This window comes from Triplophysa dalaica, chromosome 17 (assembly GCF_015846415.1).
Source record: "Triplophysa dalaica isolate WHDGS20190420 chromosome 17, ASM1584641v1, whole genome shotgun sequence".
NCBI classification, from domain to species: Eukaryota; Metazoa; Chordata; class Actinopteri; order Cypriniformes; family Nemacheilidae; genus Triplophysa; species Triplophysa dalaica.
Genome location: NC_079558.1, coordinates 20573072 through 20591380, shown reverse-complemented (window position 1 = coordinate 20591380; position 18309 = coordinate 20573072). Strand labels below are relative to the sequence as shown.

Here is an 18309-nt window from a genome sequence, read left to right as displayed (position 1 = left end):
TGATAATGATTCATCGGCCTGAATCAGTTCAATCCATGCGTGTGAATTGATTCAGAATTCTAATGAAACGATTCGCTTACATCGTAACTCAAACTAGATGTGTCCATTTTCTTATTATGCAGGCTATCATTTGTCATTTTTTAATCCATTTAAATGTTTAAGTAAAATGAGATGTGGGTCATCCAAAGCAACCTTTAGAATTCATGAGGTCTATGATTTCATAAGCTCACATTTGATCATTTTCTAAACGTAATATTGATAAGCAGCATTCACACTGTGAGTTATAATTGTTGTTGGTCTTTTATGTGGTGTCATTTTGCCAGCGTGAGATGTAATTGAAAGGAAAATCTCCTGAGGGTTCAGTGTCGTGTTGTTGGATAAATCAGAGGGTGACGAAGAACGTCTCATCAGATCTTTAGTCTTTTTTCTCTGTCAAAACAGTGATGATTTTAACAAGGAAAAGTGACACATTCTTCCTTTTATTGATGGTTATGTGTGTGTTGTGTAAGAGATCTGTTAGAAATGATCTTAATGCTGATAAAGTTCAATTTTAGCTTCTGTCTTTCTGACAGACATTTTATCTCTAAAGTGTAACACATGCCATTGTATGACCTCTCTTCTGGAACATTTTAACCACATTTTCTGACAATTAATTATGTTCAAATTATGTAAGTTTTTTATATCCTTTAACCGCACATTTTTTAGAGATCCAGATATTTTTATCTAGAAAATGCCTTGAAATATCATGAAGCTTTGTTGGTCAAGAGGTGCGAAGACTCGTGAAATGATGAAATTGTTTTGTTGTCCTGTTTTGACTTTGTCATGTTGTGATATATCATCATCACCATCGGTCTCGCTGACAGCCGGTTTGTTTTATCCAGACACACACATGTCACATGTGCTTACCGTCAGATCATAAACAGTTTCGCTGTGTAAGACGCATTGAAGGACTTCTTCTTTTCTTCAGGGACATGTATAAAAAAAATATAAGGGGTTTGTTTGTTTAGCGGAGACTCATTTGCAGATGTTATTTGAGAGAGATAAGAGGACAGATGTGTTAAATGAAGACTGTTTGTGCAGGAACTCACAGTAAAGAAGTTGTTTGGTTTGGCAGAACAGATGTGTGGCATTGATGTAACGCTACATGAACTTGTCTCACAATGAATCTGTTTGTGGTGTGTCTATAGAGACATTCCTCCTGTCTCTTCTGCAGCTGCATTTTTGAGTGGGTTTATTTAGTCATTCATTTGTGTGATGTAATGTTCATTTTTGAAGGTTGTAAACATTTTTGAGACACATTATGTCTAAACACAGTAAATATATGTTTTTTTACATTACATATTAGGCAACATCTGTTTTTCTTAGAAAGGTAACAGGGTTGACATGAACCGGTTTTAGATTAGACACCTTTTGACAAAAACATCCTAATGTAAGATGAAACTGAGGCCAGTTGCCTGTTCTTCACTTCCTGTTAGGCTTGTGATGTCATTATGACATGTTTTTTTATATATGCTGTAGAAGGTTAATTTTAGAGACAGTGTCATGTTGCTAACAGGGTTGACACAAAGCTGATGCACAACTTGTCACAAATGTCAACCTAATGTCAGCTTTTCTTCTCGTAACAGAAGAGATGAGGAATATTGCCCTCAGACAACACAGCAATAGTCATTATTTACATGTTTTTGAGGTTTACAACATACACCCCCGGCTTGTAAATGACCCAGATATGATTGTTTGACGGTGTTCTTTATTATTTTATCTCTTTTAAGGTCAAAGAATTTGCATCAGAATTTCTCTAGCTGTCATCTTGTCTTTCCTCAAATCAGTTTTAAAGACGCAGATCTGCTTTTAAGTGCTCTAATAAAAAGTGAGATTGACAAATCAAAAGTGGAAACAGTATGAAATGTTACACAGAAACATGGCTCATCTATTTCACTTCTTATGCATTTGACCACAACGAAAGTTATACTTTACGATACTATAAAGTCCATTTAGTATTTACTATAGTAAACTGTGTACTGTTTATAGTAAATTTTAGTATACTGTACTATATTAAAGTAATTGTAGCATGGCATTGCACAGAATTGTATCGTATATTAAGGTTTAAACACTATAGTATCTAGGAGTTGAAATACTACAGTATTTTGTCATGAAAGCTCATGGTGCAAGAATGTTGGATTGAAAAGGACTGATGAGTCACTGAGTGTTTGTGTATTAATGTTTTATTTTTTTAATTATATGTCAAAGTAATTAGAAATATTTGCAGTTCTGACGGTGTGATTTGGCAGATATCTTTTAAAGAAGTTTTGTCGCTGTGCCGCCCACCCGGAATTCTGTCACTGATCATTTTTATAAGGTCTGGGTTTCCCTGGAGACAGCTGTGCCTTTTCTCTCTCTCCCTCCATCTCTCTCTCTCCCTCCCTCTCCCTCCCTCTCTCTCTCTCTCTCTCTCTCTCTCTCTCTCTATCTTTACCTCCCTTTCTTTCTTTCTCTCTCTCTCTCTCTCTCGCTCTCGCTCTCTCCCTCCCTCTCTCTCTCTCTCTCTCTCTCTCTCTCTCCCTCTCCCTCTCCCTCTCCCTCTCCCTCCTTCTCTCTCTCTCTCTCCCTCCCTCTCTCCCCCCTCTCTCTCTCTCTCTCTCCCTCCCTCTCTCCCCTCTCTCTCTCTCTCTCTCTCTCTCTCTCTCCCTCTCGCTCTCTCCCTCTCGCTCTCTCTCTCTCTCTCCTTCTCTCTCTCTCTCTCCCTCTCGCTCTCTCTCCCTCTCTCTCCCTCTCGCTCCCTCTCTCTCCCTCTCTCTCTCTTTCTCTCTCTCTCTCTCTCTCTCTCTCCTTCTCTCTCTCCCTCTCTTTCCCCCTCCGTCTCTCTCTATCTGTCTCGATCTAAGTCTCCTTCAGAAATTCCCTGTGGTGATAACAAGCCATATTAAAGTGGGAATCCTCTCTGTCTCTCTCCTTGTGTCTGGACTCTCTGCAGGATGCTGAACACACAATGTGTCTGAATTCAGCTCCGCACCATTTTTATTCCAATTTACTTTCATATAATTAAGCAATGAGATACAAAAAGGATACATGAAGTCATACTGTATTTGGGATATCATGATTATGTTCACAATATAGCAATATTTCATATGTCTTTAAATCTCAGTTAGCTATTTCTTCTAGACATCAATGAGATTAAACGAAGAACTTGTGCTTAAGTCTCACCTGCATCTCAGATATTTCTCCTTAGACAAAAGTCTGACATCTCACAAATGTCTCTGTCATTAGAGTTTGAGAAGACAATGTCAGCAAAGTGAGCTCAGATTTGTCAAGTCTGCAATCAAAAGTCAATATTATTAAAGATCTTTTTTTCTGTTCTATAGAAGTTCAATTAAAAATTCAACATTTGAATCTCAGGATATATTTTGTTGTTGACGGGCGTTTTATTGACCTGATGTTTCAGAGACATTGCAGTGCATTGCATCAGCTCAATCTGATCCTCGATGGACATTATTTCATAAATATCTTCACTTCTCAGCTTCCAGGTTTACTCTGCATTCACACCATCACATCTGGAGACAACAATGCCGTTTTTTACAATTAACAAAGCAGTCATGTTTGTGTGTCTGCAATTGTGCTTTTCTTACGACTCTGAATCATGAGAAACTGTGGTACTTTGCGTTATGAATGCAAAGGTTGTGTAAAAGTTTGTTATTGGTGTGTGATATGATACGGCCTTCAGTGTGACTTGCAGTTGTCTGTCAGGACAGAGAAAGAAAAGTGCTATGATTCTTCAGACTGGAGTGAAACCCTGCAGGGCGATCTCAGAGACTTCACTAAATCACCCCTGAAGAGCATCATGTCTCAGTCTCAGAGTAGAAATGTATTGTGGGTAGTAGAAATGGATCAGGAGTTAGTTTTTTGCAGTGATGTAACACATCTTTCTTCCGTCTCTATTCCACCGTGTAATGCTCATCTTTCACAGTCCAGTCATTCCTGATGTCTTATCATTTGGGAAAATGTCAGATTATGGATAATGTGCAGTCTTTAACCGAATGTTTTGGTTTCTCAATGCTGTGAAATCTTTAAGAATGTGCCATTTGTGTTTGTGTGTGTCATGTAGATCCCGTACCTGGCTGAAGGAGTTCGTATTCACGGTGAAAAAGTGACTGAAGCCCTGCGACCATTTCACGCTCGTTTGGAGGCGTGTTTCAAACAACTCAAGGAGAAGGTGGAGAGGCAGTATGGTGTCAAAACACTAGTGAGTCTAAAGTCTTCAGGAAAATCCCCGAAATGTGGTTATTGTGACTGCTTTTGACAGTAATCTCTCTCTTTAATGAACATACTGTAGTAGTTTTTCAAAAGGATTTTTCAAACCTTTGTGAGGGGGCCCTTGTCATAGTAGTTAAAATTAGATAAACATAACTGTAAACTATAAGAAATAAAATCAATACATCAATTGACCACTTAAATGAAATAAAACTGAAAGACAAAAAATCATTAAACTGACAGTGAGATCAATGAAGTACAAAAACACATGGGATTGATCTTCTAAAAAGTAATAAAAATAGCGTCTTATTTACATTATAGTTTTTTTATTCGGTCCTCAAGGGGGCCCCTCGCAGGGGCCCTACGCAACTTGCGTAGTTTGCGTATAGGAAGGATCGGCTTTGGCTATGGGGTTCAATGTTGTTTGGTTACCAACATTCTTTAAAATCTTTTCTTAATGTTCTGAAGAAAACAAAAAATGACATGAGGGGGAATAAAGGATGACAGAATTTTCATTTCAGGGTGAAAGTAAAGGTAGACAACAGAAGCCCAAAAAGAGACGTATTAAAAAGATACGGCATTTTAAGTAAACACTTCTGTATTTCAACTCTATTTTTGTCACCCGACTAATCAAAAAAATCATGTTTTGGGACATTGCATCTTTCTTAAAATACCTATTAGCAGTATAAGACCTCTTGACAAACCCAGAAAAAGCCGGCTTGTGACTCTCCTCAAGAACGGATGTGACAGGAGGATGCTGGGGTTCTGAAGAGCAACAAGAGAGATACAAAAGACCGGAAGAAACAGAGAGAGAGATGAATAGTGTATGTAGGTGGCAGGTATTGATCATCACTCCACTAGGATGCTAGAATTAGCCGTCATGTTGGTTGCCGTAGCGATGGCTCTAATAGAGTTTATTAGAGTAAAAAACGTAATGAAGGCTGAATATTGTTTCAAAGACAAGCGCGCACGTGACCGAGAGCAGCGGAAGCAGATAAGCACGAGAATCACGCGACAGACCTTTGTAAAGATGTGGAAACAAAAACTTTATTAATGCAGCCAGAACTCTCACGCCACGAGTTTGGAGGTCTAATGTTGTTTCAGATTGACTGTTTTTTTGGCATAACTGTCGATTATGACAGAAGAAAACTTCACCTTCAGGGGCTTTTAAAACTCAAACTCCAACATGAATGTATAAACTTTGCATTTGTGTTTTTCAGCCTTCTATGTCGGACGAGCGGCGTGGCAGTCGGCCGAGGTCCATGGTTCGCTCTTTCACCATGCCGTCATCTCAGAGACCTCTGTCTGTCGCATCTGTGACCTCCATATCATCAGACAACTCCCCCTCCAGACCGGGATCAGACGGGTACACACACACACTTCAGATCTTCCAAATGTAGTTCTATGAGTTTTAGATTTAGTTTTAGAAATAACTTCTGCTAACTAGGCTAAACTGTTGGACATGATGTATGTTATTCATAATATTATTCCAGTTGGAGTAACAATGTCTCTGTGGGCGTAACAATACACACTTCAATAACTTCATCATTTCCGTGTCGTCTCGCTGTGGGCGGCCTGTTCTCATCCGAGCATATACGCCCATAACGCACTTCAGCATGTTAAAGAATTTACTGCACTCCAGCACCTGCTGTGTCTCTGGACACATCGTTTCATCACACTCGGACTGAAATATATTAGTAAAGCTCTTATTAGTAATGCTCTTATTAAGTCCCATCTGTTCAAAGACAATCCTATGAAATTATGAAGGCATGTGTGACCCTGGACCACAGAACCAGTCATAATGGTCCAATTTGTTAAAATTGAGCTTTATCCATCGTAAATAAATAATGTACTATTAATCAGTGAATAATTAAGCATCCATAGATGTATGATTTGAAAATCTGGAATCTGAGAATGCAAAAAATAAAACACTTGGTTGTTAATCCTTTGGACATGTTAATCATCATGTCATTGCAAACCTGATTGACTTTCTTTCTTCTCCAAAAAGACATTTGGAATTCCCCATTGACTTCTATTTTGCGATCACAAAACCCCGAGACATTTCTCTAAATACCTTCTACCTAGAAATAGAGTCGTATTCGGATTTCTGAATGACACGAGGGTGGACCAAAGTATGACAGAATTTTTGTATTTTGGGGTGAACTGTTCCTTTAAGAACTATATGTCTAACCTTTGTTTACTGTCACACATGGGGCTTAGTGCCAGTCTGGCGTGGCGAGCAAGCAGATGCCAGTCTTAAAGGTTCATTAGTGTATCCACTGGTGTTTAAATGTGAAGGGTTTCATTCGTTTGATGAGTTAATCCATCTCATTAAAGCTCTTCGAGTCGCCTCTGGGCCGCACAGATTCTGAGTACCAAAGTTTTCTCCGGCTCCTCTTTACAAAACTGCCTACGAGGTTCATTATCGGTCAGGTCAGCAGATTCCAGAGGACGCACACACTTAAATGCTGGGGTTTCGCTTTAACTGTGTTTGTGCGGATGATGTAGGATTCTCACCCCGCATCGCTGCATTTTAGGAAAGGGTTTGGTTTGTAGCTTTGAATCTGAAATCCAGTAATGATGACACTTATTTCCCAGTTCAGACAGTCGTACGCAAACACTTTTTAAACTCTTGCATGTGATGAAAATATAATGTAGCGTCAGACCTTTCGTTACGGAGTGCGTGGATGAATATGAGATGTAGCATCATTGATTAGGTGATACAGTCGCCATGACTACAGAGACTGCATTCCGGAAACGGGATGCTCGGGTTCAAAGTTGAAGCTAAATGTCAAATGAGTGTAAATATTTGCACAGGACCTTTAGAAGAATCCTGTCTTTCTCAATTTTTCTCCGTTGTTTTATCTCTCTAATAGTTTCACGCTGGAGCCTTTACTACCCAAGAAGCTGCACAGTAAGTCTCAGGACAAGCTGGATCGAGACGAGCCGGAGAAAGAGAGGAAAGACAAGAAGAAGGAGAAGAGGAACAGTAAACATCAGGAGTTGTTTGATAAAGAGCTGAAGACGGCCGATGTGACCCTACAGCCCAGTGAAGCTGTTATACTGTCAGAAACAGTGAGTTCTCCTAAACCTAAAATATCACCGGATATTAAAATGACCCGAAGGAATCAATCTTATCTAGATGATTCATAGTGTTGCTCTGCTCTCTGATGTAAATAACAGAAAACAATCATCTAAGATACAATAAATCCACGTGTCATTGGCGAGATATCGCTCTCATGGCAAGTAATACTCTGTCTCGTATGATGGTTTACGAAAAAACAAAAGTTATATTTGTGAATCAGTTTTGGAAACTTTTGGTTCAATTATTCAAGAAAAGCCACAGGTGTAAATCCGGTCATCTCATGAATCCTTTTCAAGCTCTTTGAACAGGAACAAATGTGATGAATCAGTTGTTCCGAACAGATAATAGATGTTCAGAAGGCTTAAATAAGAATATAAATGACCGCGCTTGACTTCATTGACTCAAGGTGCATTGTGAGGAATGTATGTAACTTTGAGAAGAGCGGCACACATAATGACTCTGATGGTTCATCATTTATTATAAAGACCCTCACGCTTGCCGCAGACCACCGACCTCCACCATTCACAAAAACTTAAGTTACAGCAGATGTATCGGTCATAATGTCATTCACATTTGACCTTATGCAACCATATTTTTTTCTGCTACTATTCTTATCGGCCTCATCTGGTGTTTTGTTAATATTTGTTCAATGTTAATTCATCTGTGATTCTGAACTGCAGCACATGGACGAAGCGTTCGGAAAGTTTCTCAAAAAGTCAAGTTTACCACTAGTACTTTCTCAACATGAAGTTGTACCTAAGACACACCGGTCATAAGTTATTCCTTTATTGTAATTAGGCCGTATGATAAAAAACATAATTCTGTGTTTGAAGTACGTCCCACAGATTTTATATTAATGACGGTCGTTTACAACAGAAATAATTTATAAGCATTGTAAATGATGTGTTAAATGATGCATTAGGCAAACCTGTATGTGGATATAAATGAACCTGAACATTTGAGTTTTGTTATTCATGAACACTTCCTCAGAGGTATTTTTGTGTATATTTTCGCTGTGTGTGTGTCTGACGTTCTGTTGTCACCATTATCATCATCTGATGTTCCTCATTGACCACCACACAACTCTCATTATCCTTTTATAAAAAACAGGTTAAATCTCATTTTAAACTAAAAGTTGTAATAATTATTCATTATTGTGTCTGGTTTAGAATTGTATGCTTGCTTTACCCACACTTCTGTTTGTATAACTCTGAGTCCTAGTTTTCTAATTCAGTCGCCTTCTGTTCGGTCAGGATGTGTATTTAGTTAGGACATGATCATTTTCTGTCCATCTTCTCCTCAGATCAGCCCGTTGAGACCCCAGAGACCGAAGAGTCAGGTGATCAATCTGCTGGGGGAGAAGCGTCTGTCTGTGTCTCCGGGAGCCCCCGCTAACTCCAGCGCCTCCGCTGTCCCCCCTCCCATCGCCCCTCGGGCCAAACTACAGTTCAGCTTACTGTCTGGATCCAGTACGTGTGACACTGATGTCTCAATTATTCTCCTGAAATAAACTGGACTGGGCTTGTTTTGCCAAAGCAAGCTATTATAGGTGTAGAAATATGTGTTAACCTTTCACCTCTAAAGGGGAAAGAAATATTTTGAAACATGTGAGCTGGTTTTGCATAGAAGGGTCTTTTCTCAGTTTAAAGCTATAGTTTCTCCAAAAATAAAAATGATTTCATTATTTGCTTACTTCAAACCTGTATGACTTTCTTTTTTCCACAGCTCACACGAGAAGATATTTTGAAGAATGTCGTTAGATTTGAGTTAGAGTTGGATTTGTGTTCATAGAAGTGAATGGGGTCCAGTGGTGTTCTGCTACCAACTTTCTTCAAAATATCTTCTGTGTTTTGCAGGAGAAAGTTCTACAGGTTTGAAATAACAAGTGGGTTAAGACATGATGACAGAATTGTGCTTTTTGGGTGAACCGTCGCTTTAAAATAAGTGGGTTTTTTGGGTCAGCAACTAGATTATGATGAACTATAATGAATTGCTGATAATAATTTAAGCATCTCCATAAACAATTCCATATACACTGATGTTACTAACTCTTCTTTTTCATTGTGATATAATCTTATGTGAAATCCTTCACATGAAGTCAAATGTAGTTCTTAAATGAGATGTGTTGGTCTCCTCAGCAGAAGTGAATGTGAGTAAGTGTGGTAAACAGGATTATGTTCTTCAACACTAAACTGCACCCCCGGTATACATCTCGCCGGATGTTTCTACTGCGTTCAAACAGCGTTTAGCAAACTTTATTGTGATGACACATAAAGGTATCGCTGTGATGTGAAGCAGGGAATTATGGGAGACTGCAGAGGTTCTCATTGAGTCTCTACTGAAGATCTCCCTTGGGTCTGGCTCTCTGTCTGAATTCAGCATTTGCACTACATGTCATCATCTCTGGTCTCGCTCTCTCTCTCTTTCGGTCTCTCTCTCTCGGTCTTTCTCTCTCTCTCTCTCTTTCGGTCTTTCTCTCTCTGTCTTTCTCTCTCTTTTTCTCTCTCTCTAGCTCTTTCGCACTCCCTCTCTCTCTCTCTCTCTCTCTCTCTCTCTCTCTCTCTCTCTCTCTTTCTTTCTTTCTTTCATTCTCTCTCTCTTTCTTTCTTCCATTCTTTCTCTCTCTCCCTCTCTCTCTCTCTCTCTCTCTCTCTCCGTCTCTCTCCCTCTCTATCTCTCTATCTCTCTCTGTATTGAGATCTGCTCATAAGCATTCACCACATCACCACCGGGCCGTTTCTTCAGAATACGTTTTGAATGTTTTGTTAATCCAGATCTTTGTAGTAGAGAATTAATACAAATAAAGAAACTTTTGTAATCTTTAACAGGAACCCCATAAGGTATTTGAGTATGTTTAACTGTCTTTTAGGTGAGAATGTCTTTGCATTAGATTATCAAATACAAATCCTCATCTCTTTCAGTGATGTCAGAGCTAATGCGGCATTTTTATATTATTAATCATAACGGAAGCAAACTGTGTCAAGAGTTTTATAACTGAACGCTTACTGCTGTACGGTCATGGTAAACTATCATTTGACAAAAAGAAAGTGTTCAAATCTCTTTGTCTTCATTTTAAAACTTTTTATTATTTGTTTTGCATAGTCACATACCTCTTGCCTTTAAAAGCTCTTTTTGGGCTGATTGATTTGGTTGTGTATTGGTTGTATACAGATCTTGAGCTGAACGGGACGGGTTATGGGGAAACTCCGCCTCCACTTCCTGTCAAAAGCGGCATGGGTGACTATGGAAACCTAATGGACAATTCAGACCTGGCAAGTCCGACTACCCCCCCTCCGCCACCACCTCACCAACGGGTATGACTAAGCAACCAACAATGTTTTAGATTTGTAAAATACTTGTGCAGACCTTTTATGAGGATGTTTGTTGTTTGCGCCATTTTTTTTTTTGTTATTTCCATTTTTTGGGAATTTTGCAATTTTTTTTCCTTTATTTGTTCCAATTACTTTCATTGTTTATCTCATCTGTAAGTCGCTTTGGATAGAAGCGTCTTCTAAATGACTAAATGTTATTATATTATTAAGGATAGAGTTTCATTTTTGCATCTCTTAAAGAGATAGCGCACCCAAAAATAATGTCATCATTTATTCACTTTTATGGGGTTGTAAACCTGTGTATGACTCTTTTTCAGTGGAACACAAAAGAAGATATGTAGAGAAGATAAGTCTCCGTGGTTGTGTGTTCAATGGAAATCAATGTTGTAATTTCGTTATCGACACTTTATCAAAATATCTTGTTTTGTGTTCTGCAGAAGAAAGAAAGTCCCACAAGTTTGAAATAACTTGACGATGAAATAATTCACATTTTTGGCTAAACTGTCCCTTTAAGAACAAGTTAAACTCACCGATGGATGTGGGTGACTTCACTCTAATGGCTTCATAGATTACAGCAAAAAAATGTTGTCTTCTCTTGTTCCAGCTCCTTCCTCCCCCCTTACCAAGCAAGACCCCTCCTCCTCCCCCTCCAAAGACCACACGGAAGCAGGCCTCCATCGACTCGGGAATCGTCCAGTAAGCGAGAAGACAATATCACCAAATAGAGACAGTTGCGTCACCTCCCCTTCCAATGATTTTACATCAGCATGACAACGATCTCATCCCGGCGCGTCTCTGTGTTCAGAGGAGTCAGTCCACTGCGGAATCGCCACTCAAAGCCTCTGTGACGTAAAGTGCAGAATGTTGTTTTATCTCTAATTACTTCGGGTGTCAGCAAACATCCTTATCTGTCCAGACGTGAACAACTACAGATGCACTGTGGCTCGATTCTGGGAATTTCCGGGTCATTTGGTTAGATGTTGAAGTTAAACTCACCTGAGAGACGGACAGTCAAGCAGGAATGTGAAATCACGAGAAATCTCTTTTTCGCGCATTGTCATTAAGACACAAGACCAACACAAATCTCCTCTGAAGGGTTTGTTACGTAATCAAAGTTTTTTATTTTTACTTGGTACTTTTATCCTCAATATATATACACATTTATGTACAGAGGTTTGTATATATGATTTTATTTTATTTTAAATTTTTCGGAAGCAATTTTTAATCCTTTTTCGTATTCGATGTGTATAAACATAATTGGCATTTTTATCCAAAAAGGGGGTATTGATTTTAATATGAGAGCGACAGTAAAGTTATTTTAATGCATCTTTTATTCATTTCATTGTTTTTGTTGTCATATGGAGTAAAAGCAAATGTCATGATGTATAAACTGCATAATATCAACACCATGTGTATCAATAACATTGACTGCTCCAAACTCACTACTGACTTCTGAATAAACTCAAAATCTATGTATTTGTATATTATCTGTCTGGTAAATATAAAATCTTCTACAATGTAGTTATTTTGCCCTTGGAAGGTCCTCTGATGTTCAATGTCAGAAGGTAACAAAACCTCAGGTAAGTTTCTCTTAATCTTTCACTTTTCTTCTAAATACATTGGACTCTCAAAATTAATTTATTTCAGGCTTAAAGTAACAACTACTTTTTTTTGGAGATATGGTCACAAGAACACATCACAGGTGCAATTTCCCTCCAGGAATCTCAGGTGAATGACATTGTTACAAACATATGATGCTGATGTCTGAGTTCACATGCGTCCTTGAAAATGAAAAAATCTGCGATTGTCTTGAATGTGATGCAAAACATTTCATCTCAAAACAAGATCTGAAAATCAAAAATACGGTAATTTACTGTAATTCAGAGACAACTGAAAATCGTTTTATTGATTGAACTGAAGTCCTTCAGACCTGAAGAGCTTTCAGTTTTTAGTTTGAAACAATCACTGTAACACTGGTTGACGTGTTTGCATTGCAAAAAAAATAGATTTTGAATGACTATATCATGATTCTTAAATAAATACTTTCAGGCACTTACCCTGTATGAGAATTGGAGTAAATGTGCGTTGAGAGCGACTTTTATTTGTTGGAGGTCATGTTGTTGAAGCCCGTGGCATTGAATGATGTTAAATGAAATACCTGATCTTAGTCTTAATTTTTTCAAGGTAACACACAGATATACAGATGACGTACATAGACTGATGAAATGAAACACTATAACTTGAGAAAAATTTGATATGCATGCATTCTGATTTATAAAAACATTACAGGATCATCAAATCCCTTGCTCATAATTATTAATGTTTGTGTTTGGAGATCTTATAAAAGAAGACTTCAAGTTACATAAATGTGTTATGTTTTAGTGGTGTTATGATTTCCATCTTTAAAGTGTTTTAAAATGTTTACTATTGTATGTAACATGTTGTCACATATAATAGAAACATGGTGATGGTAAAGTGAATATAGGAATGACATGGACTATGGCAAGCTGAATTAGCTTTAATAATTTTTAGGATATGAATTTTTGATATCAACAATTCAATTTTTACTAGTAAAAATGATTATTCTTGATATCAAGAATATAATTTCTACTAGTAACAATTTCTATTTTGATATCAGTAATTAGATTTTCTTTAGTAAAAATGTGTATTCTTGATATCAAAAATTGAATTTTAGCTAGTAATCTGTAATTACAATAGAATGCCAATCAAATTCAATTTCAGATATCAATATTTAATTTCTAACATGATAAAAGATTTATTTCAGACATCAGAAATGCAATTCTTCCTAGTGAAAAACAAATTTTTTGATATCAACAATAACTTGTTACTAGTAAAAACGTAAAATCCTGATATCAAGAATTCTATTTTCACTAGTTGAAATGCTCATTATAGATATCGAAAAGAATTTTAACAAGTTACATGGTATTTCTGATATAGGGAAATAGATTTCAGATATCAATAGATCTGAGAGTAATATTTTGATATCTAAAATGGTTTTCTTACTAGTAATAATTACATTATTGATGTCAAGAATCACTTTGTCACTAGTAAAAATGTCATTACTGATATCAGAAATTGGCATTTCTACATGTATTTTTACACACAATTATTGATATAAAAAGTTTTTTTCTAGTAAGAAATGCATTTCTGATATCTGAAATAAGATTTTTAACATGTAGGAAATTAATTATTGATATCAGAAATAGAATTTGAATGGCAGCCTATTGTGATATTTACCCAGTAAAAATGCAATTACAGATATCAAAAATTATGTTTTTTACTAGCTGAAATTATTTTTTTATATCAAGAATACACATTTCTGCGAGAGATTGCGTGATTGTTGATATTAAGAATTCACATTTTCCTACTTTAAATCTATTTATTGATAATAAAAATAGCAATTGTTACAAGTATAAATTATATTCTTGATATCAAGAATAATCATTTTTACTAGTAAAAATTGTGTTGTCATCAAAAATTCATATCCTAAGAATGATTAAAAGATAATTCGGCTTGCCATACATGGACAGGAGTTGTACCGACAGGTTTGGTGTTATGGCGTCTCTGAGAACAGAAGTCATTAGCAGGAACGTCCCAAAGCAACAGAGCCACATCATGACATTAATACCCTCAATGAGCCGAACGCTTTCCCACGATACACTGGGGTACCACTGTCTAACCTGATTGAATCTCATTCAACATTTACTTTAGCCTACAAAGAAACTTCATATCCTATAATTCTTTATAAATCAACCGAATGACCATTTTAACCAAAAACTTTTTTCCAGCCCATGGTTGCGTCTAATAATTTAACCCTATGATTGGGTTTGTCCTCATTTGACCCAACCATAGGTTTAAACCAACCCAGCAACTCTTCAATGCTGTTGTTTGCAATCACTCATAAAAGACTTATACAAACCACACACGAGCATCTGAAATTGCTCTTCAGTCGTTTGAGGGGCGCTTGAGATGTGTAAAGCATCATACTGCAGGCGTGTCGCCTGAGATTATACGTGTGGTATCATAGATGATAAGACTGACACCTCACGGGAAAAGATTATTACGTTTGCTTGAGCAATTTACAAGCCCATGAGTGAAATAAATGGACGAAGCCGGTGTCATTTATGTGCTGAAACAACATCTCTGGTCAGGAAGTCAATAACTGGCCGTGTGTCGGTGTGAAAAGATGTCCTGTCACGGCAGATTGATTATATCTGAGTAACATATTGCCTTCAGTTTTGATTGGCAATAAACAATAATGATAATGTGTCACACGACGGTCCGTATGAAGTCTGTTGAAATTCTGTTGTCTGTGAATCACTGTGTGCTGGTGTGATTTTAGGATATCTGATAGGCTATATATATTCAGAAGATATATATAACAGAAGAAGCTGAAAGCTGAATTTAAACTATTTTTGATCTGATTGCATTTTGTTTCTGTGATCTGGATGAAAAAAAAGAGCAGTGCAGACGTTCAAAAACATTTTTATGACGAGAGAAAATGATGCGGTGACCTGTTCATGTAAAAGATGAGTTTGTATGTATTTCTGATATTTGTGCAAGTGATAAAAGGTGAAGCTGTGATGTATTTTATTCGGACTTCAAGGCATTGAATACAGTATAATGTTTTATTCCAGGTCTCTGTTCTTCTGGTGCTTATGAGTCGGTATTTAGTTGTGGACATCATGTAATACTCTCAGCAGGTGGATGGTGGAGATGAAAGGTTTATTTCTGGATTATCTTCCCAATGCTTGATTTCCAGCGAGAGCTTCCTTGGCGACAGAGGTTCACACCGGCTGAAGTTCTCAGGGTTCAGAGATAAGAAACAATCCCACGCTTTTACAGAAGAGCGATGGATCATTTGTGAAATTTGCCTTGGAAAATAAGTGTGTTCCATTGTCTCAGCATCTTTTCTCTTTATGAACAGCTCCTTAAGATGTGCTTTTTAATACAATCTTTGTAAATTAAATGTTTTATTGCGACTAGAGTTGAGTGAATATCTAAAAATAAAAATGTAGACATTAAAATATGTTAATGGACAGCAGGTACCCGGTCCTTTGAAAATAGTTAACACTTAATAATTCTCCATGGATATTGTAAATGGTGCTTTATCAAGTTCAAATCAGATTTTGAAGGCAGGATTCGGCTCTCTTTATAACCATGATATATTTCCTCAGCTTATTAATGCTGTTTTTGTTAATAAGAAATTTAAAGAGATCGTGTTTGTTTTGCAGGGTGTTCCAATGATAAATGGCTCCAAGCTATTTAACATCACCCACCAGTTCCCTTCTTCAATGAAACTCAACAACAAAATTTATTAAATATAAACATTTGCTGTTAAGATTTTCTTGCCAGAACTTTATGCATTTGTTGTTGAAAGCATTTCATCACACTGACAGCCACGGGTCTGCTGTTCAGATGTTTCCTGAAAGTTTCCCGCTGCAAACCTTGGGATGTTTTTTAACGTCTACACACTTTTGATTTTGGTGTTGATCCCCTTCAGTGCATTTTATTGCGGGCCTGCAGGTGCAAAGCAATGACACGAGTTAAGCATCAGTGCTGATGTCATCTGCTACAGCTACACAAACCAGGTCCTGTCTTCAAGAGCAGTGTTTAGTGTAACTAGTTACTATATAATTAGTTACTGTAATTTAATTACTTTTACTTTAAAAAAGTAAAGTAGGGGAATACTCTTATTTTTTCTGGTATTTATCTATAGTTACTTCAGATGAATTGAACTAAATACTGTGTAATTTGGTAACACTTCACATTAAGATTTCCTGTAGCTCAGTGGTAAGAGCATCACATTAAGTGGGTTCGATCCCAGGGGATTGCACATACCTATGTTTAAATGTATAGGATAATGCAACGTAAGGCGCTTTGGATAGAAGCGCCTACTAAATGCTTAAATGTAAATGTAATTAAGATTGGCTCATTATTGGCTCAGTATTTGTCCGGCATTTCATTATTATCCATTTTTATTAACACAGTCATAACTGGTTTGTAATGCATTTGTAAATGACTTATTAATCATTAATGAACACATTTATAAACGCTTGATAAAGGGAACCTTAATGTAAAGTGTTACCTGTAATTTATACAATACTGGAATTGACATTTAAATTCAAAGTCTAGCTTTAAAATTTATGCATTAATATATCTTTATCACTTTTGTAATGCTTAAATCTGTTAATAAGAATACTTTATATATTATATATATATTATTTATTTGAATGAATTAAGAGCCGTTTCATGTCTATCCTTGAATCACTTTACTAATCAAGGTTGATGTAGGATAAAGAAAGTAATTAGTAATAAGTTATTAAATACTTTTTGGAGAGAGTCATTTGTTCATACTGTCTATGAACTTTGGCACGATTTAGATTTATTCTATTGTGCCTAGGTCAAGCCCAGATGTTCAGTGCATTTTGTTAAGTTATATATATTTTATCCATCAATAGTATTTAAAAAAAGATCATAAAAGCATCCACAATAACTTCATAATAATCCTCATGCTTTCAAATATTGATCGCGCTCCGCCTGTGGAAAATAGTTCAGTAAAATCATTTGAAATGAGGGAAAAGATAGACTTGAATTGATCCAATTCTCATCTTAAACCAGATGTTTGTTTCAGTAGGATTGTTTACATAAGAATCCTGCCAGAGACCAAATTAAAATCCTCTATTGATCCAAACTCACAGAAAGAAAATCTTTAATTGGATCTGTTAATCCAAACTCGGAGAATGTCTAATGGATGGTCACATAGATCACATAGATCAGATGAGTGATGATCAGGATCATCAGTCTCTCTTTACTGATGTTTACTTCTTCAAATTTTTGTCTTCCCTATTTCCTTTCTTACGTTTTTATACGAAATACCAGTTTTTATTTGCCATAGGCTAAGCGTCAGTTTTATGTATTGGTGTTTTTTATTCTGGTTTATCTAACTGTGTGAGATGCTCAGGGTTTCCTCTTGTACCGCCTCTCTTCTCTTGCTGGAGAGGCTTACCTTTACACAATCACTACAGGTCTTACATAATTCAGGAATAGAGGATGTTTCTGGAATTGTGTTTGTGCACACAGGAACTAGAAACAAGTTTTTGGAAATTGAATCTTCACCTAAAATGTATGAGTCACAACTAAGCGCGTGTCTCTGTCTTGTATATTGTACCTTGAACTTCATTATAATGCATATAATTGCATTCTTTTGGTGTTTTACAGAATTTAGTCACTTGTGCAGGTTTGGAACGCCAAAATAAACAATGTGAGTAGTGATGAGAGAATAGTCATTTTGAGGTGAATTATGCCTTTAATTTTTCATGTTTTAAAGTTTTTTGCAGGTATGAAGCATCACTTGCCATGGTGGGATAATTTGGGTATCTGGTTATCTTCTTGGGTAAATACTCTTACTGCTGTAGGTCTAAATATGATGTGCAAAGCTTTTGTATAGGGTACACGAGTGACCTACTTGTAGTTGTAATATTGTGAATTTGTATAATGAACACACTTGAATACTGTATCCCACACTGCAGTGCACACTGCACAGTGATGGAAATGAGACATCAGTCAATCACATTATGATGAGGTCGGATAGCATACTAATGTTTAAAGCATTTTCCGTGGCAT

The 18309-nt window shown here is 36.9% G+C and overlaps 1 protein-coding gene across 2 annotated transcripts in view; it reads left to right on the top strand.

Annotated features, from left to right (window-relative positions):
• The window catches only part of dock1 (dedicator of cytokinesis 1), a 159081-nt gene extending 146943 nt beyond the window's left edge, over positions 1 to 12138 (top strand). For both annotated transcript variants that reach the window (XM_056770948.1, XM_056770947.1), the window contains exons 47-52: positions 4100 to 4237; positions 5466 to 5611; positions 7122 to 7320; positions 8634 to 8799; positions 10502 to 10644; positions 11267 to 12138. In XM_056770948.1, the coding sequence (XP_056626926.1) occupies positions 4100 to 4237; positions 5466 to 5611; positions 7122 to 7320; positions 8634 to 8799; positions 10502 to 10644; positions 11267 to 11362 (888 nt within the window). In that variant the 3' untranslated portion in view covers positions 11363 to 12138. The remainder of the gene's footprint in view (positions 1 to 4099; positions 4238 to 5465; positions 5612 to 7121; positions 7321 to 8633; positions 8800 to 10501; positions 10645 to 11266) is intronic.
• The last annotated feature ends 6171 nt before the right edge of the window (positions 12139 to 18309 follow it).